The sequence below is a fragment of the Chrysochloris asiatica genome, unplaced genomic scaffold (assembly GCF_000296735.1).
Source record: "Chrysochloris asiatica unplaced genomic scaffold, ChrAsi1.0 scaffold00092, whole genome shotgun sequence".
Taxonomy (NCBI): Eukaryota; Metazoa; Chordata; class Mammalia; order Afrosoricida; family Chrysochloridae; genus Chrysochloris; species Chrysochloris asiatica.
The window spans coordinates 6,057,189-6,073,269 of NW_006408610.1; the positions used below are offsets into that span (position 1 = coordinate 6,057,189).

The 16,081-nt window shown below is 41.4% G+C and overlaps 1 protein-coding gene across 1 annotated transcript in view; it reads right to left on the reverse strand.

Annotated features, from left to right (window-relative positions):
- BBS4 (Bardet-Biedl syndrome 4) overlaps positions 1-15,381 on the reverse strand; it is a gene marked incomplete at its 3' end in the record, with an annotated part of 53,825 nt that extends 38,444 nt beyond the window's left edge. Inside the window, exons 1-2 of the mRNA XM_006866514.1 lie at positions 15,315-15,381; positions 10,546-10,597 (exon numbers count right to left, since the gene is read on the reverse strand). Of these exons, the coding sequence (XP_006866576.1) occupies positions 10,546-10,597; positions 15,315-15,338 (76 nt within the window). The remainder of the gene's footprint in view (positions 1-10,545; positions 10,598-15,314) is intronic.
- Between the last annotated feature and the right edge of the window lie 700 nt (positions 15,382-16,081).

Below are 16,081 nucleotides of genomic sequence, written 5' to 3' on the forward strand. Positions count from 1 at the left end.
ACCGTCTAATGTGATCCCTTTCAGAGCAATTGGTAGCGGCAGACAGGCAGTTCTGGTCTCAGGGTCATGATGGTTAATGTTTATACGTTCTACTGGTCCACTGGACTAGGTGATTGCAAGCATTTTCAATTTTCATTACTCTTCTTTCTTCTGAACATGGAGAGACCAATAGTTGAACCTTAAATGGCTGCTTATGAGCTTTAAGACCCCAGTTTCTACTCACCGAACAAGGATGCAGAACACTGTCTTTGTGGACTCTTATGCCAACTGACCATGCTGTCCCAACACCATGGTCCTGAGGCCCCAGGCCCAGCAACTCATTGCCTTAAGATGTGTGGTAATATCTAACAAACGATCTCATTTTGTTCCATGTATGCTTCGCTATGGAGTCCTGGTGTGGCGATGTGGGTTAATGCGCCAGACTGCAAAGCCATGTGAACTGCAAGGTCGGTAGTTCAAGCTCACCAGCTGCTCCTCGGAAACCCTACACAGGATCGCTATGATTGGGAACCAACTCAACAGCACTTAACAACAACAACAAGCTTCACTATATTCATAGGTGTATTTACAGCCAACATAAATACCCATGTACACAAATCCTCTATCAAACTCTTATATATTTATGTGTATATGTTCACTCTCCCTCCAGTACCCTTTCAGTCTGTGTATCTCTCTATATGTCTACCCACACAATACGGATGTTGCAGGGTTGTGTACACAACAGTATTTACCTCTAACTGCTTTAACCCTTGCATTCTTCCCTGTATCTTCGCCTGTCTTCTTCATTCTGCTTCCAACCTCCCTCTTCTTGTATACTGCGTTCCCCCCATCATCCAAGTTAACATGTGAGTCCTGGTGTGGCGATGTAAGATAAGCACTTGAATGCAAGACGTTTTGAACTGCAAAGTCAGCAGTTCAAGCTCATCAGTGGCTCCTCCGAAACCCTATACAGAGTCTCTATGAGTCAGAAGCAACTACACAGCCATTAACAACAACTCTCAAGTCAGTGAATTACTTTCCCTTCCTTTCCACCCCTGGTAACCATCACAGAATGTTTCTTCTTTTAGCATGAAAACCTTTGCTTAACTTTCTAAAACAGTACTATCATACAATATTTGTGCTTTTGTGATTGACTAATTTCACTCTGTCCTCCAGGTCCATCCACATTATGAGGTGTTTGGCAGATTCATCATTACTCTTCAACACTGCAAAGTAATGCATTGTGTGCATGTACCACAGTTCATTTATCCATTTTTCCATTGATGAGAATTTCAGTTACCTCCATTCATTTTGTTATTCTGAACAGTGCTGTGATGAACACAGGTGTGCAGATAACTACTGCCGTCATGACTTACTCCTTGGGGATGTATACCAAGTAAAGGGATTGCTAGGTCACACAGTATTGCTATTTTCAACTTTTTAAGGATACACCAGACCGCTTTCCACCATGGATGTACCTTTTTACAGTCCCATCAGCAATGCAGGAGGGTCCCAGTCTCTCTGCAACCTCACCAGCATTTGCAGTTTTCTAATTTTTCTAACTTTGTTATTAATGCTGGTGTGAGATTGTTTCTCATTGTTTTGATTTTCAGATGGAATAAAAATTGAAATCTTTCAAGAAAGTGAGGCGGCACAGGAGGCACTCACTCATCTATGCCAAGAAATTTGGAAAACAGTTATCTGGCTGACTGACTGGAAGAGATCCGTATTTGTGCCCATTCCAAAGAGAGGTGACACAATGGAATGAGGAAATCATCAGACAATCTCTTTGATATCCCATGCAAGTAAAGCTTTACTAAAGGTAATATAGAAATGGCTGTGAGCATACATTGACAGAGAACTTGCAGAGGTTCAAGCCAGACTCAGAAGAGGCCGTGGAACAAGGGGTATCATTGCTGATGTCCGATGGACCTTGGCTGAAAGCAGAGAATATCAAAAAGATGTTTATCTGTGCTTTCGATTGTGTGGATCATGACAAGCTATGGACAACATTGCACAGTATGAGTATTCCAGAACACTTAATTGTGCTCATGAGGAATCTGTACCTGGGCCAAAAGGCAGTTGTTCGAAAAGAACATGGGAACACTGAATGGTTTAAAATTTAGACAGGTGTGTACAGAGTTGTATTCTTTCACCATACTTATTCAACCTGTATGCTGAGCAAATCAACATGTATGCTGAGCAAATAATGCGAGAAGCTGGGTTATATGAAGAAAAATGTGGCATCAGGATTGGATGAAGACTCATTAACAACCTGCGATATGCAGCAACCTTGCTTGCTGAAAGTGAAGAGGACTTAAAACATTTACTGATTAAGATCAAAGACCACAGCCTTCGGTATGGATTACATCTAAATGTAAAGAAAACAAAAATCCTCACCACTGAACCTATAAACAACATTCTTATCAAAGGAGAAAAGACTGAAGTTGTCAAGGACTTCATTCTTCTTGGATCAACTATCAACACTCACAGAAGCAGCAGTCAAGATATCAAACAACGTATTGCATTAGGCAAATCTGCGCAAGACCTTTTTAAAGTGTTGAAGAGCAAAGATGTCAGCTTGAAGACTAAGGTGCACCTGACTCAAGCCATGATATTTTCAATAACCTCATATGCATGGGAAAGCTGGACAGTGAGTGAATAAGGAAGACTGTACAAGAATTGATGCTTTTGAGTTATGGTGTTGGAGGAGAATACTGAAAGTGCCATGGGCAGCCAAAGAACACAGATCTGTGCTGGAAGAAGTGCAGCCACAGTGCTCCTTGGAGGCCAAGATGGCCAAGCTTCATCTCTCATACTTTGGACATATTGTCAGGAGGACCAGTCGCTGGAGAAGGAGAATGGTAAGGTGGAGGGTCAGAGAAAAAGAGGAAGACCCCAGAGAGATGGATTGGCAAAGTGGCAGCATCAATGGACTCAACCGTGGCAACAATTGTGAGGTTGGCCCAGGATCAGGCAGTGTTTCGTTCTGCTGTGCATAAGGTCACTATGAGTCGGTACTGACTTGATGGCACCTAACTACAATAGGCTAAAGACCACAAACATTGTTTCATATGTTTGTTGGCTACCAGAATGTCTTCATTGGTGAAGTATCTGTTCATGTCTTCTGCCTGTTTTTCTTGCAGAGGTGTTGTACTTTCCTATAAAGTTTAGAGATTAATCCCTTGTTGGATATGGGAGAGTTTAACTCTTTCTCTAATGTTTTATTTTTTTTTATGAAAAGTTCTAAAGTAAATATGGCTAACAGATCTTAGCACCAAGAGCAAATCACAGGAAAAGAGTTCTTTGAGGTGCCATGTTCTTCTAGTTACAGAACTGTAAAATCTAAATTTTACACAATTTAGATTCCTCTTCTACCAGGAAAAAAAAAAAAAAAATCACAAAATAAATGAATGCTTTGGTGTGGCACTGCAGGATAATGTGCTAGACTGCAAAGTCAGTTTGATACCCAAGGTCGGAGGTTCAAACCCAGCAGTCGCTCCTTAGAAACAGGGTCACTATGAATCAGAACCGTCTCTATGGCACTTAACAACAACATCATTTATTACAACTGGTCAGTGAATGCATGAGTATCTGCATAAACAAGAAGACACTGAGTGGTATAACATCAGGGAAGGTGTGTGCCAGGCTGCGTGTCTTCACCACTTTAGAGATTTTGTACAGCAGATTTGTCTAATGAAACATGTCATTTGATTTCTTGACTGCTGCTTCCATAAGTTTGAGTGTGGATCCAAGCAAAATGAAGTCTCTGACAGCTTCAATCTTTTCTGCATTTATCATGATGTTATTTACTGGTCCAGTGGTGAGGACTTTGGTTTTCTTCGCATTGAGGTGCAACCCATTTGATCTTCATTAGTATTTTAAGTTCTCTTCGTATCCAGCAAGCAAGGCTCTACCTGTACCATCTGCAAATTGCTGGTTGTTAATGAATCTTCCTCCAATTCTGATGCCACATTCTTCTTCAGATAATCTAGCTTCTTGGATTATTTGCTCTCTTTAAAATGTGCAGTTTATACATTTTCGCTTTTTAGGATGTAAACGTACTACTACTTCGTGATACTGAAAACTCAGAAACAGTCATTGCCTCCTTCTCTTTTTCTCTTGTGGTTAGATAATGATTCAATAGATATTGGTTCAAGATTACTCAGTAAGATTACCGCAGAAAATTCATTAGGTGTGCTCTACCCATGTGCCACTCACATGCACCCTCTACCCACTTTACACATGTCTTTAATCTTGGTGATTTGCTTGCTTTCAGCAGGAAACACAGTTCGGGAAGTAGTTAGTTAGGCAGATCATGAATGGCTAGGATCTGATGATAGATTGGCATTGATGGAAGAGATGAAGTTCAAATTTAAGTCCCTGCTGACTAAAAGAAAGGTGTTGCACTCAGGGAATTTATTCTTTAAATCTCTCTTTCCTACTTCTGGCATCTAGAATCATGCCCATACTTCTGTTCCCTATTCTTTAGAAGGAACAAGCAGCATTACTTCTTAAAGTTTGTGTTTAGCCTGCTCTAGCCTTTCTTTTCAGTATCACGAAGCAGTAGTATCTTTACATCCTAAAAAGAGAAAATGTATAAACTGCACCTTTTAAAGACTTATTATTAAAATCTCACAATAAAGGACAAGTTATATTTTCTGTTTCATGAGTGAAGAATGAAGAGAAAAATGTGCAGTCCATATTGTAGCTCCAGGTCCCCAGGGATTGAGCAGTCTGGAGCAGTATGTTAGTCCAGAAACACACACCATCAAGTGGACCCCCACTCACAGCGACCCTGTACACAGTTTCCCAGGCCGTAAAACTTTACAGTCCCTGATTTGAGACTAGGTGGGAACAAAGTACATTCTAGTTTGGATTCCTGGTATGGTGCTGCAGAATCATCCCTGAACTGTGAACCACAAGGTCAGAAGTTCAAACCCACCAGCTGCTCCTTGGACACTGTATACAGGGTTGCTATGAGTCAGAACCAACAACTTAACCACAACAACAATCAATCTTGATGGGAGCAGACAGCCTCATCTTTATCCCACGGAGTGGGTTTGAACTGCAGACTTTTCAGTTAGCAGTGCAGTGTTTATTCTACGGTGCTACACCAGGGCTCCTTCGAAGAAGAGAAGACACCACCAAATTGAAGTGCTAAAGATTACACTCCTAGAGCTGTGGATTGCTTAAAAGCTAAAATAACCTTCAGCTGCATTTAAGACTTGAGAGACCATTTCCATACCCTATAACTGTCCCAGTGCCAACTCTTAGGAAAGTTAGTTTCCTCATCTGTAAAATGGGAGATTCGTTCTTTCAAAAAAATATTTATTGAATGCCTACCATGTGCCAGGTGCTGCTCTAGGCACTGGGTTAGGCATTCCCTACTTTCAGTATGTGTGGGAAAGTGGAGTCGGGGTGCTAAAATGGACAGACATGCAGCCCAGTGAGTTACACGTGCGTATTTATGAGTGACATGCTTTCTATGGGAAAAAGTCAGTCAGGATAGAGGGGCGGGCAGGGAGTGCAGGGGCAAAAAGGATCACAATTCTGAAAAGGTGCTGAGGGAGTCAAATCACCCATCCTCAGAGTGTGAGGACTGAGTGACCTTATAAACAGAGGTTCCAAGAGTGGCTGGCATATAGTAAGTAAGTCCATAAAAAGTTATCTGTTGTGGCTGGGTTTTATCATAGTTAATATTTAGGAATTCTAGATACCTTAGAAACCTCTTGATTCTACAAATCCTTAATTTACAGTTAGAATTTTACCTGTGAATCTAGAAGTTGAATTCATTTTCCAGATCATTGACCACTTCTCTCCAACTCCTCTTGCCAACAGAGATACGAGTTCCTATACACTTTTTCAGGTATTAAGAGAATTACCTATTTCAAAGATCCTCCAAAAAGATAGGAATTTACAGGGCGGGAGAGGGTAGGGGAGGCTTCAAAAAGTCTGTGGAAAAATGGAATTCAAAGATGATGGAATTTTCTCACAAACTTTTTGAAGCCCCCATGTTACATGGAAAGCAGAGCCACCTCTATTTCACAAAAAAGTCAGAGAGACTGGAGCTCCCGTGTTACACTTGAGACGTTCACAGTATCAGAGCTCAGGCGGCCCGCCAGACACAGACCAGGGAAGACCTGGTTCATTTCTCCAGCTCACACCGCTGCCGCTCACACTCCCACCAAGGTCCTGGGAGGGAGGCTGGCTACCTGGCAACAACACTGCTGTTGTGCCCTTCTCTTCTGCCAACATTCTATTCTTTTGTGACATTCTTTGCCTGTTTTTCCTTGTCAAGGAGGCACCAGACTTAGATTTTATACATTTACCCTGCAAGAACTCTCCTCCCTGTGGTATGTCCTACGTTCTATGTTCTCTCACAAATGACTTTATTTCAAACCTTACGTTAAAGTTTGATTAATGCTAGGTATAACATTTCCTCAGAGAGCAAAGCTGAAAACTACTGTGGCTTGACTCTAGTTGAAACTTTTTCTAAAATAACTATGACTTTCAATACAAAAGGGCTCCAAAAACTTCACTGGGAAAATGAAATTTAAAGATTATGAATTTTTTTACAAACTTTTTGAAGCCTGCTCATATAAGTGAACCCCTCTTTGCCAAAAAACCTATTTCAGGGCTAGCAGGCATGCAGCAAACATAAAATTAGAGAGAATTCTGATTTTGATACAATCCTAGCATTCTATGAGACCTAGGTTAAGGTACTTATCATTTTTCCTGTATAATTTTCACTAGAAAATTACGAAGAATCTCCAAGTAGACAATCAATAAATACTAATTTCCTCATACCAAACAGGAATTGTAACATGTTTTTACCTCAATACAATATGCATTTGGGATATCAAAAGAATAAATCTTGAAAAGAACAAGACTATAACATTTTTAATATTTAGCTCGGTATCAGTCAGAATCCAAACAAAAACTCAGTAGCCTCTTAAGGGTTTAAAAGAAAGGGACTTTCGCAATAAGCAGGTGCATTGTGGGTTAAGCATTGGGCTATCTGCTCCCGTAAAGAATTAGTCTCAGAAATCCTATACAAAGTTGACATGAGTCAGAATCACCTCAGTGGAAACGAGTTTAGATGAGGAAAAAAAATGAGAAAAACAGGCAATCTGAAGGCTAGCATGAACAAAAGTCGCTACACATTCTAGGTCGGAAGACTAACGACAGGAGAGGTACAGCACCAGAATCCAGGACTGGATTACCTTGAGGAAGCTAAAAACAAGATAGGCCTGATCCCGGGGAGCAGGAGCAACAGAAAAGAGTGTCAGAGAATGCTCCCCAAGTCCCTGGCTCTCCCAAGCACAGAGGAAGGGGGGAAATTTGGCTTTGCCATCCCTCTAGCCCTTTAATCTCTTGCCAGCTCCTCCAACTCACTAAGTTAACCAGAAACTGTTGACATAGGAAGAACCTAAGAAGGAAGGGAGCCTGCAAGGGTCAGTTCTTCACAATACAAAGCAGAGAAGGGAAGAGTGTGTAATGGGTAGACAGGCCCAGGGTCAGCACAAACATCAACTCTATTTGTTCAGGGGCATAAATAATAAAGGAATGAATCAGTACTGACCTAAGAACACACGTTACAAGCTGGGTTTTTATACAAAAAATAACTGCTATCCAGCTTGTTTGCATCTCAGGAGATTTAAAAGTATAAGAGTGGGAGGAAGAAGAAAAAGATAAGTCATATAAAACCACGGTTTAGCAGCAAATCCTAGATCAGGGGTGGGCGAACATTCAGCCCACAGGCACATAAGGCCCTCAAAAGCATTTGGTCTGCCCTGCCGAGGCAGCCGCAGTTCCAGCCATCACACTGTTGTTGTTGTTGTTAAGTGCCGCTGATTCAGTTCCGACTCAAAGCGACCCTGTTTAGGGTTTCCAAGGAGCAGCTGGTGGGTTTGAACAGCCAACCTTGTGGCTCAGAGTCTAGCACTTATCCTATAGTTAGTTCCATGCCAGGAGTCCACATTGTTGTGAAATGCGGTCGACTTTGTTCCAACTCAGAACAACTCTGTATAGGGTTTCTGAGGAGTGGCTGGTATAAGTTTGAACCACTGACTCGTGGTTCAAACCAACCTTGCAGTGCAGTGCTTACCCTACAATGCCACACCAGGACTCCAGGAGTCCACAATAGGGGTGAGTTGAGTAAATTTTTGGCCAAATACAGCAGGCTAATTTTTAAATTGATAATTTTGTATGGCCTGTGAATGATGTTAGAAATTTTGGCAGAAAAAAAAGGTTCCTGTTCTAGATTAAGCACCTCACTGAAAAGTCAGTGGTTTGGAAACACAAGCCACTCAGGGAGGGAAGATGAGACAGTCTGCTTCAGGTAAGATTTACAGCCCTGAAATTTCTATGGAGCAGTTAGGTAGCGCCACTCTGTCCCACAGGGCTGCTATGACTGAAATTGTCCACAGCAGTGGTTTTGGTTTGGCCTAACTTTACATATCTTTTTTAAGTGTATGTACACATACTGAGTGAAGAATTTAAACTTAACCCCAAAGTTAGGTCCTTCATAAATATGATATCGAACATAATGGAAAATAAACAAATTAGATGACTGGACCTCCTAAAAATTAGACACTTAGCTGTATCAAAAGATTTTACTGAAAGATTAAAAACAAAATCCGCAGACTGGGGAAAAAATTTTGGCAGTAACTTATCAGACAAAGGCTCTCTTTTAAATGTGTAGAAAATTTCTTCACCTCAACAAGAAAAGAGCAAATAATCCGATTTAAAGATGGGCAAAAGTAATAAACAGACACATCACCAAAGATGACAGTCAGACAGCCAATAAAGATATGAAGAAACACTCACAATCATTAGTCATCAGCAAGATACAAATCAAACAACCATGAGATACCATCTCATCCCAGCACTAATAACAAAGTGAAGACACTTGGTGATTTCCTCTGGAGAACTACAAGGACTAGAAAGGAGAATGAGGAAACTTGCAAAGTGATGAAAATTATTTCACTTCATCTGAGGGGAAAGTACATGAGTATAAGTATTTTTCAAAATTCAAAAGCTGTGCACTTCACATTTATAGATTTTACTCTCATTTTTTTAAAAAAAAAAAAAAAAGAAAGAAAGAGGGATAAAACAAAATGCATGCTTGTTGTTATTAAGTTTCACCAAACTGGTTCTGACTCAGAGCAACCTTGTATAGGGTTTCCAAGGAGCAGCTGGTAGGTTTGAACCAGTGACCCTGCAGTTAGCATTCCAGTGCTTATCCTCGACACCACACCAGGACTTCAAAATGCAAAGTACCTTTCATTTAAACTAAGAAGTGAACATTTAGTAAGTATCTCTTATTATCAGCAGGAGTCTCACTCAATACCGGCTACACTTCTGAATCACCGGCAGGTCAGGTAATCTTAAAAAGACCATTGCTGAGTCCTTATTTTAATTAGTGGAGTGGTGAAGGAAGGCCCACCCACCACCACTACCACCAGCACCACCACCCACGACCCCTCCAAAAAATTAATGCAAGTCATTTACTATCATAGGAGAAACAATGAGGTTTGTTGTTGTTAAGTGTTATAAGTATTTAACAACAATATATATATTTAAACATATATACTCTGGTAGCGTAGTGGTTACGAATCGGGCTGCGAACCACAAGGTCAACAGTTCTCAGCTGTTCCGCAGGAGAAAGACGAGGCTTTCTGCTCCCGTAAAGATTTACAGCCTCGGAAATCCTGTACAGGGTAGCTATGAGTCAGAACCGACTCCACGGCACATAACCAACCAACCACCATATATATATACTTATAAAGAAATTCTGATAGCACAGTAGTTACAAGTCGGGCTATTAACCTCAAGGTCATCAGTTTGAAACTACCAGCAGGTCTGTGGGAAAAAGATGAGGCTTTTGGCTCCCATAAAGATTTACAGCCTTGGAAACCTATACATGATCTCTATGAGTCAAAACCGGCTCTTTGGCACATATCCACCACCACCATAAATGCTTATATGGAATTGTCTTACAGAGTACATAAAATGACATATTTTCAGAATAGCTACCAACTATAATGTAATTAATTTCCATAACCCTTAATTCTATAGAAACAAATCATATGATATACTCATTTTTTAAAACTTTTTTTAAATTTTAACAATCTGTGGTAAGTATCAGTAAATTTAATACTATTATATTACTAATAAATGATTATAATTCCATTTTATGAAAAATAACCTAATTCCTTATTGTTGGATATTTAGTATTTCCATTTCTACTAATATAAACACCAAAATAATCATTCATGTTTGCAAACATACTGATTCCTTTACTATAAATTCCTGAAAGTGGCAAATGTTCTTTTATAAGGTTAGCTTGGGGTTTCCGGGTTACTTTTAGACTCCAATATTTAAAAAATATTAATATTGTTATATATAGTTTATAAAAAACAACACAGGAGATTGTATAACCACTGTTAGTTAACACTCAGGTTTTTTTAAGTTATAATGCACAAAACACAGAACACAGAATTAATGAGTCAAAGGGAAATCGGTACAAACACACGTAAACAATGAAATTGCTATACAGACCTTTTTTCAGTCGAGGTTTTTGAGATTCAACAGATGCAGGAAACTGAGTTCTCTGAAATGACAGAAGTCTACGTTACAACACCATATATACTTTCCGATAGAATCCTGGGGGTGGTACTGTAGGATAAGCACTCAACTACAAGGTCAGTTTGCACCACAAGGTCGGAAGTTTACACCCAACAGTCACTCCTTGGAAACCCTAAAGAGGGTCACTATGAGTTGAACCAACTCAAAGTCACTTAACAACAACAACAGCAACACACCTTGCTAGCCTATGGAGCCACCACTTGTCTGTAAGTTTGTTAAACAGTGGTGTTCCTGTAATGTTGGAAGCTAAGCTATCGGTATTTTAAACAGGGTCACCTGTAGTGGTGCTCTGGTAGCATAGTGGTTATGAATCAGGCTGCAAACCTCAAGGTCAACAGTTCGAAACTACCAGCCGCTCTGCGGGAGAAAGATGAGGCTTTCTGCTCCCGTAAAGATTTACAGCCTCGGAAACCCTGTACGGGGTCACTATGAGTCGGAACCGACTCCACGGCATATTCAACAACAACCCATAGTGGACAAGTTTCAGTTGAACTTCCAGACTAAAACACAGCAGGAAAAAGAGGAGGTCAGCTACTTCTAAACGTTTAGTCACTGAAAACATGGTGAACAGAAGCAGAACACTGTCAGATGCAGTGCCAGAAGATGAGCCCCTCAGGTTAGAAGGCACTCAAAATACAACTGGGGAAGGATGCCTCCTCAAAATAGAGTTGACCGTGATGACACAAATGGAGTAAAGCTTTCAGGACCTTTATTTGTTGATGCAGCACTACTCAAAATGGGGAGAAACAGCTGCAAACATCCATTAATAATAAGAATATGGAATATATGAAGTATGAATCTAGAAAAACTGGAAGTTGTCAAAAATTAAATGGAACACATTAAGGCTGAGACTCTAGGCATTAGTGAGCTGAATTGGACAGGTAGTAGTGTTCATTCAAAATATGACAATCGTATAGTTTACTATGCAGAAATGACAAATTCAAGAGGAATGGTGTGGCACTCATCAGTACAGCATTCATTGTGATAAAGAACATTTTAGACCTATCTTGAAGTACAATGCTGTCTGTGATAGGATATTATCCATATGACTACAATATAGACCAGTTAATACCACTATTATTCAAATTTATGCACCAACCACTTAAAGCCAGTGGTAATGAAACTGAATAATTTTATCAACTTCTTCAGTCTGAAAATGATCAAATATGCAATCAAGATGAACTGACAATTACTGGTGATTGGAATGCAAAGGTTGGAAAGAAAGAGGAAGGATTAGTTGTTGGAAAATATGGCCTTGCTGATAGGAGATCACATGATATACAGATGCTATCACCTTACTGGCTGAAAGTGAAGAGGATTTAAAATAGTGATGAAGATCAAAGACCACAGCCTTCATTATGGGTTGTCCTTTAATGTAAAGAAAACAAAAATCCTCACCACTGAACAAATGAATAACATCATAATAAATGGAAAAAGACTGAAGTTGTCAAAGACTTCATTTTGCTTGGATCCACAATCAACACTCAAGGAAGCAGCAGTCAAGCAATCAAATGGTGTATTGCCTTAGGCAAATCGGCTGCACAAGACCTTTTTAAAAGCAAAGATGTTCGTTTAAGGGCTAACACGCACCTGACCCAAGCCATATTAGTTTCAGTAGCATCATATGCATGTGAAAGTTGAATAAAAAATAAGGAAGACTATAGAAGAATTGATATATTTGAGTTATGGTGTTTGAGAATAATATTAGAAGTACCATGGACAGCCAGAAGAATAAATAAATCGGTACTGGAAGAAGTACAGCCAGAATAATCCTTAGATGCCAGGATGATGAGAATTCATCTCTCAAATTTTAGACATACTATGAGGAGGAACCAGTCCCTGGAGAAAGACATCATGCTTAGTAAAGCGGAAGGTCAGTGAAAAAGAGGAAGACCCCTAATGATATGGATTGGCACCGTGGCATCAGCAGTAAGTTCAAGTTTAATAATGATCGTTAGGATAGCTCAGGATGGGAAGGTATTTCGTTCTGTTGTGCACAACATCGCTATGAGTCAGAACCGACTTAATGCACCTAACAACAACAACAAACTAAAGAACCACCAGTCATCTGTCACTTTTGTCAGAACATGTTTCCCTGCACGTGGCTATGATGCTGGAAGCCGTGCTACCTGTATTTTAAACTTGTCCACCTATGGCGGACAAGTTTCAGCTGAGCTTCCAGACTAAGACATGGTAGAAAGAAGAGGCAGGCTACTTCTAAATATTAGGCTAATGAAAACATTACGAATAGCAGCAAAAAGTTATCAGATATATTATCATAAGATACGTCCCTCAGATTGGAAGGCACTAGGGAAGAGCTGCCTCCTCAAAGTAGAGTTGACCGTGATGACACAAATGGAGTAAAACTTTAGGGACCTTCATTAGCTGATGCAGCACAACTCAAAATGAGGAAAAACAGCTGCAAATATCCATTAATAATCAGAAAACAGAATGCACAAAAAATGAATCTAGGAATACTGGAAATTGTCAAAAATTAAACGGAACAGAACACATAAAGATCCATCTTACCTATAATGCTGTCTATGAAAGGATAATATCCATAAGCCTACAAGGAAGACCAGTTAATTATCACTATAATTAAAATTTGTACACCAACCATAAAAGCCAGTGATGATGAAATTGAAGAATTCTATCAACTTTTTCAATCTGAAATTGATCAAACATGCAATCGACATGTATTGCTAATTACTGGTGACTGAAATGCAAAGATTGGAAACAAAGAGGAAGTTCAGTATTTGAAAAATAAGGTCCTGATCATAGAAATGATGCCGGAGATCACATGATAGGATTTTGCAAGACCAATGTACTCATTGCAAATATCTTTTTAAATAGCATAAAAGGTGACAATGTACATGGTTTTCACCAGTTGGAAAACACAGGAATCAAAATGATTACATCTGTTGGCAGAGACAGTGGAAAAGCTCCATATCATCAGCAAAAGCAAGGTCAAGTGCACACTGTGGAACAGACCATCAATTGCTCTTCTACAAGATCAGGCTGAAGCTGAAGAAAATTAAAACAAGTCCTCAAGAGCTAAAATAAGACCTGAACATATCCCACCTGAATTTAGAAACCATCTCAGGAAAAGATGTTATGCATTAGACACTAATGAGCAAAGACCAGAAAGAGTTGTGGGATGGCATCAAGAACAACATTCAGGAAGAAAGCAAAAGATCATTAAAAAGACACAAAAGAAAGGACAAAAATGGATGTCAGAAGAGATTCTGAGAACCCTAGGACCAGCAAGAAGGATGAGCATGAGTGTAGCATGGGATCCTAACCAGAAAAGCAGTGAGCAGAGGTGGTAGCAGAGGCAACAGCATAGATTGAGCAACTGAGAACTGTAGGCCCATGGACTGAGAAAGGTTGTGTGCCTGCAGGCAGGAGGCTGGCTTGCAAAATGTGCCCTTCGAACATTTACAGTATATTTTCTGTGTGATATTTGTACATCCAAAAAAAAGGAGGGGGATAGAGGTAAATACTGTTACTGTTGAAGAGCAAAGATGTCAGCTTGAGGACTAAGGTGCACCTGACCCAAGCCATGGTATTTTCAATAACCTCATATGCATGCAAAAGCTGGACAGTGAATAAGGAAGACTACAGAAGAATTGATGCTTTTGAGTTATGGTGTTGGAGGAGAATACTGAAAGTGACATGGGCTGCCGAAAGAACCAATAGATCTGTGTTGGAAGAAGTGCAGCCAGAATGATCCTTGGAGGCCAGTTTGGACATATTGTCAGGAGGGACCAGTCGCTGGAGAAGGACATCATGTTTGGTAAGGTGAAGGGTCAGAGAAAAAGAGGCAGACCCCTTTTCTCTGATGGATTGGCAAAGTGGCAGCATCAATGGGCTCAAGCGTGGCAACAATTGTGAGGTTGGCCCAGGATCCAGCAGTGTTTCGTTCTGTTGTGCATAGGGTCACTATGAGTCAGTACCGACTCGATGGCACCCAAGAACAACAACGGGTGGGTGGAGTCGGTTTCGACTCACAGAAAGACCCTTAATAGGGTTTCTGAGGTTTTCAATCCTTTTGCGGGTACAGAAAGCCTCACCTTTGTGCCGCGGAGGAGCTGGTGGGTTCACAAATATCAAAAATTACTGTTGGGGCATCTGAATTTATCTAGGTACTCTTAATACAATTCTGTAGAGTTTAATAAACACCTAAGACTTCAACTGAATCCCAAAACAGTACTTTTCTCAACAACAGAGGAAACACGGTCCCACCCCATAAACAGAAGGCAGTGACGCGGGAGGCGTCTAGGCTTTTAGCAAATTAAATTCCTAATCCAGGGGATTAACAGAAACCGTCTCTACATTTGTGCTACTCTTTCCATTCCAAACCACGAGAGCTAGAAAAGGAGTTAGGGAAAGAGTTCAGCGGCGCCCAAGTGGGATCGCAATCAGTCCTGGAACAGATCCATAGCAGCAAAGATTCAGACGCGCCCCTGGGTGACCAGACCCCGAAAGAGCAGGAGCGGGAGCGCGCCGCCCCGCCCCGCCCCGCCCACCCCGAGCCGCTCGGGATCCGGCTCCGCGCCTCCCCCGGAGCGGCTGTGTGGCGCCAGGGCTGGGAGCCAGGGCCCAGCGCCCGCCAACCTGTCTAGCCGCCTTCCCCTTGCCTGCCTGGCGGCTGGGACATTAATGAAAAAGTCGGCGCTCACCGTCTCCGGTCTCTCCTCGGCCATCTTAGCTCCGCCCACCACTGCGCGACCGGAAGACGCCGGTTTCCCAGACGACTGGGCAAACGGAAGTGGTGGTCCAGGGGACGGCAGGGCGGGACTAAGCAGGAAGGAATTCGGTTGCAGAACCTGAGGTGTCCCCTCTGAGATCAAGGGCTCGAACTCAGTCCTAAGGCAAGCTGGCTCTGCTGGAACCGATAAGGAAATGTGCAGCTAGTTATTACCTTTATTCGGGGCATCTTCTAATGCCCACACCGAAGCTGCTGGAGAAGCCGGCGGGCCGCTCGGATGGGCGTGCTTAAACTGCGTTCTGCGCTTGTTTCTATCCTTCGGGAATCCTCAACCCACTAGCCTGACGGCACAGACTCCTCTTTTTGCATACAAACCTATTTGTTTCTTGGCTGTCACTCTCCACCTGATTGGCTCTGTGTCTGCGTTAGTGTGTAAACCCATAGTTGTTTGGAAATGCTTTGAAATCCTGAGCTTTCACCAGAACACCGGAAATCCGGTTTCGGAAAATACAGAAGGCCGACAATAGGCATGCAATAAAGTGGGTAAGAATAGCGGCTGCGACTTTAGATAAGTATTTGTTCGCCATTTTGGCACGGTCCTCACATCCCAAAGCATTCCAGCCATTTTCCGTTACCTTTCTGGCCCCGGGTCTGGTGAATAGAGTGTTTAGTATCTCCCCTAGGTTGTCGGAAAACAAACGTGTGGGCTTTAGAGTCAGCCAAGAATTCTGGTCTTGA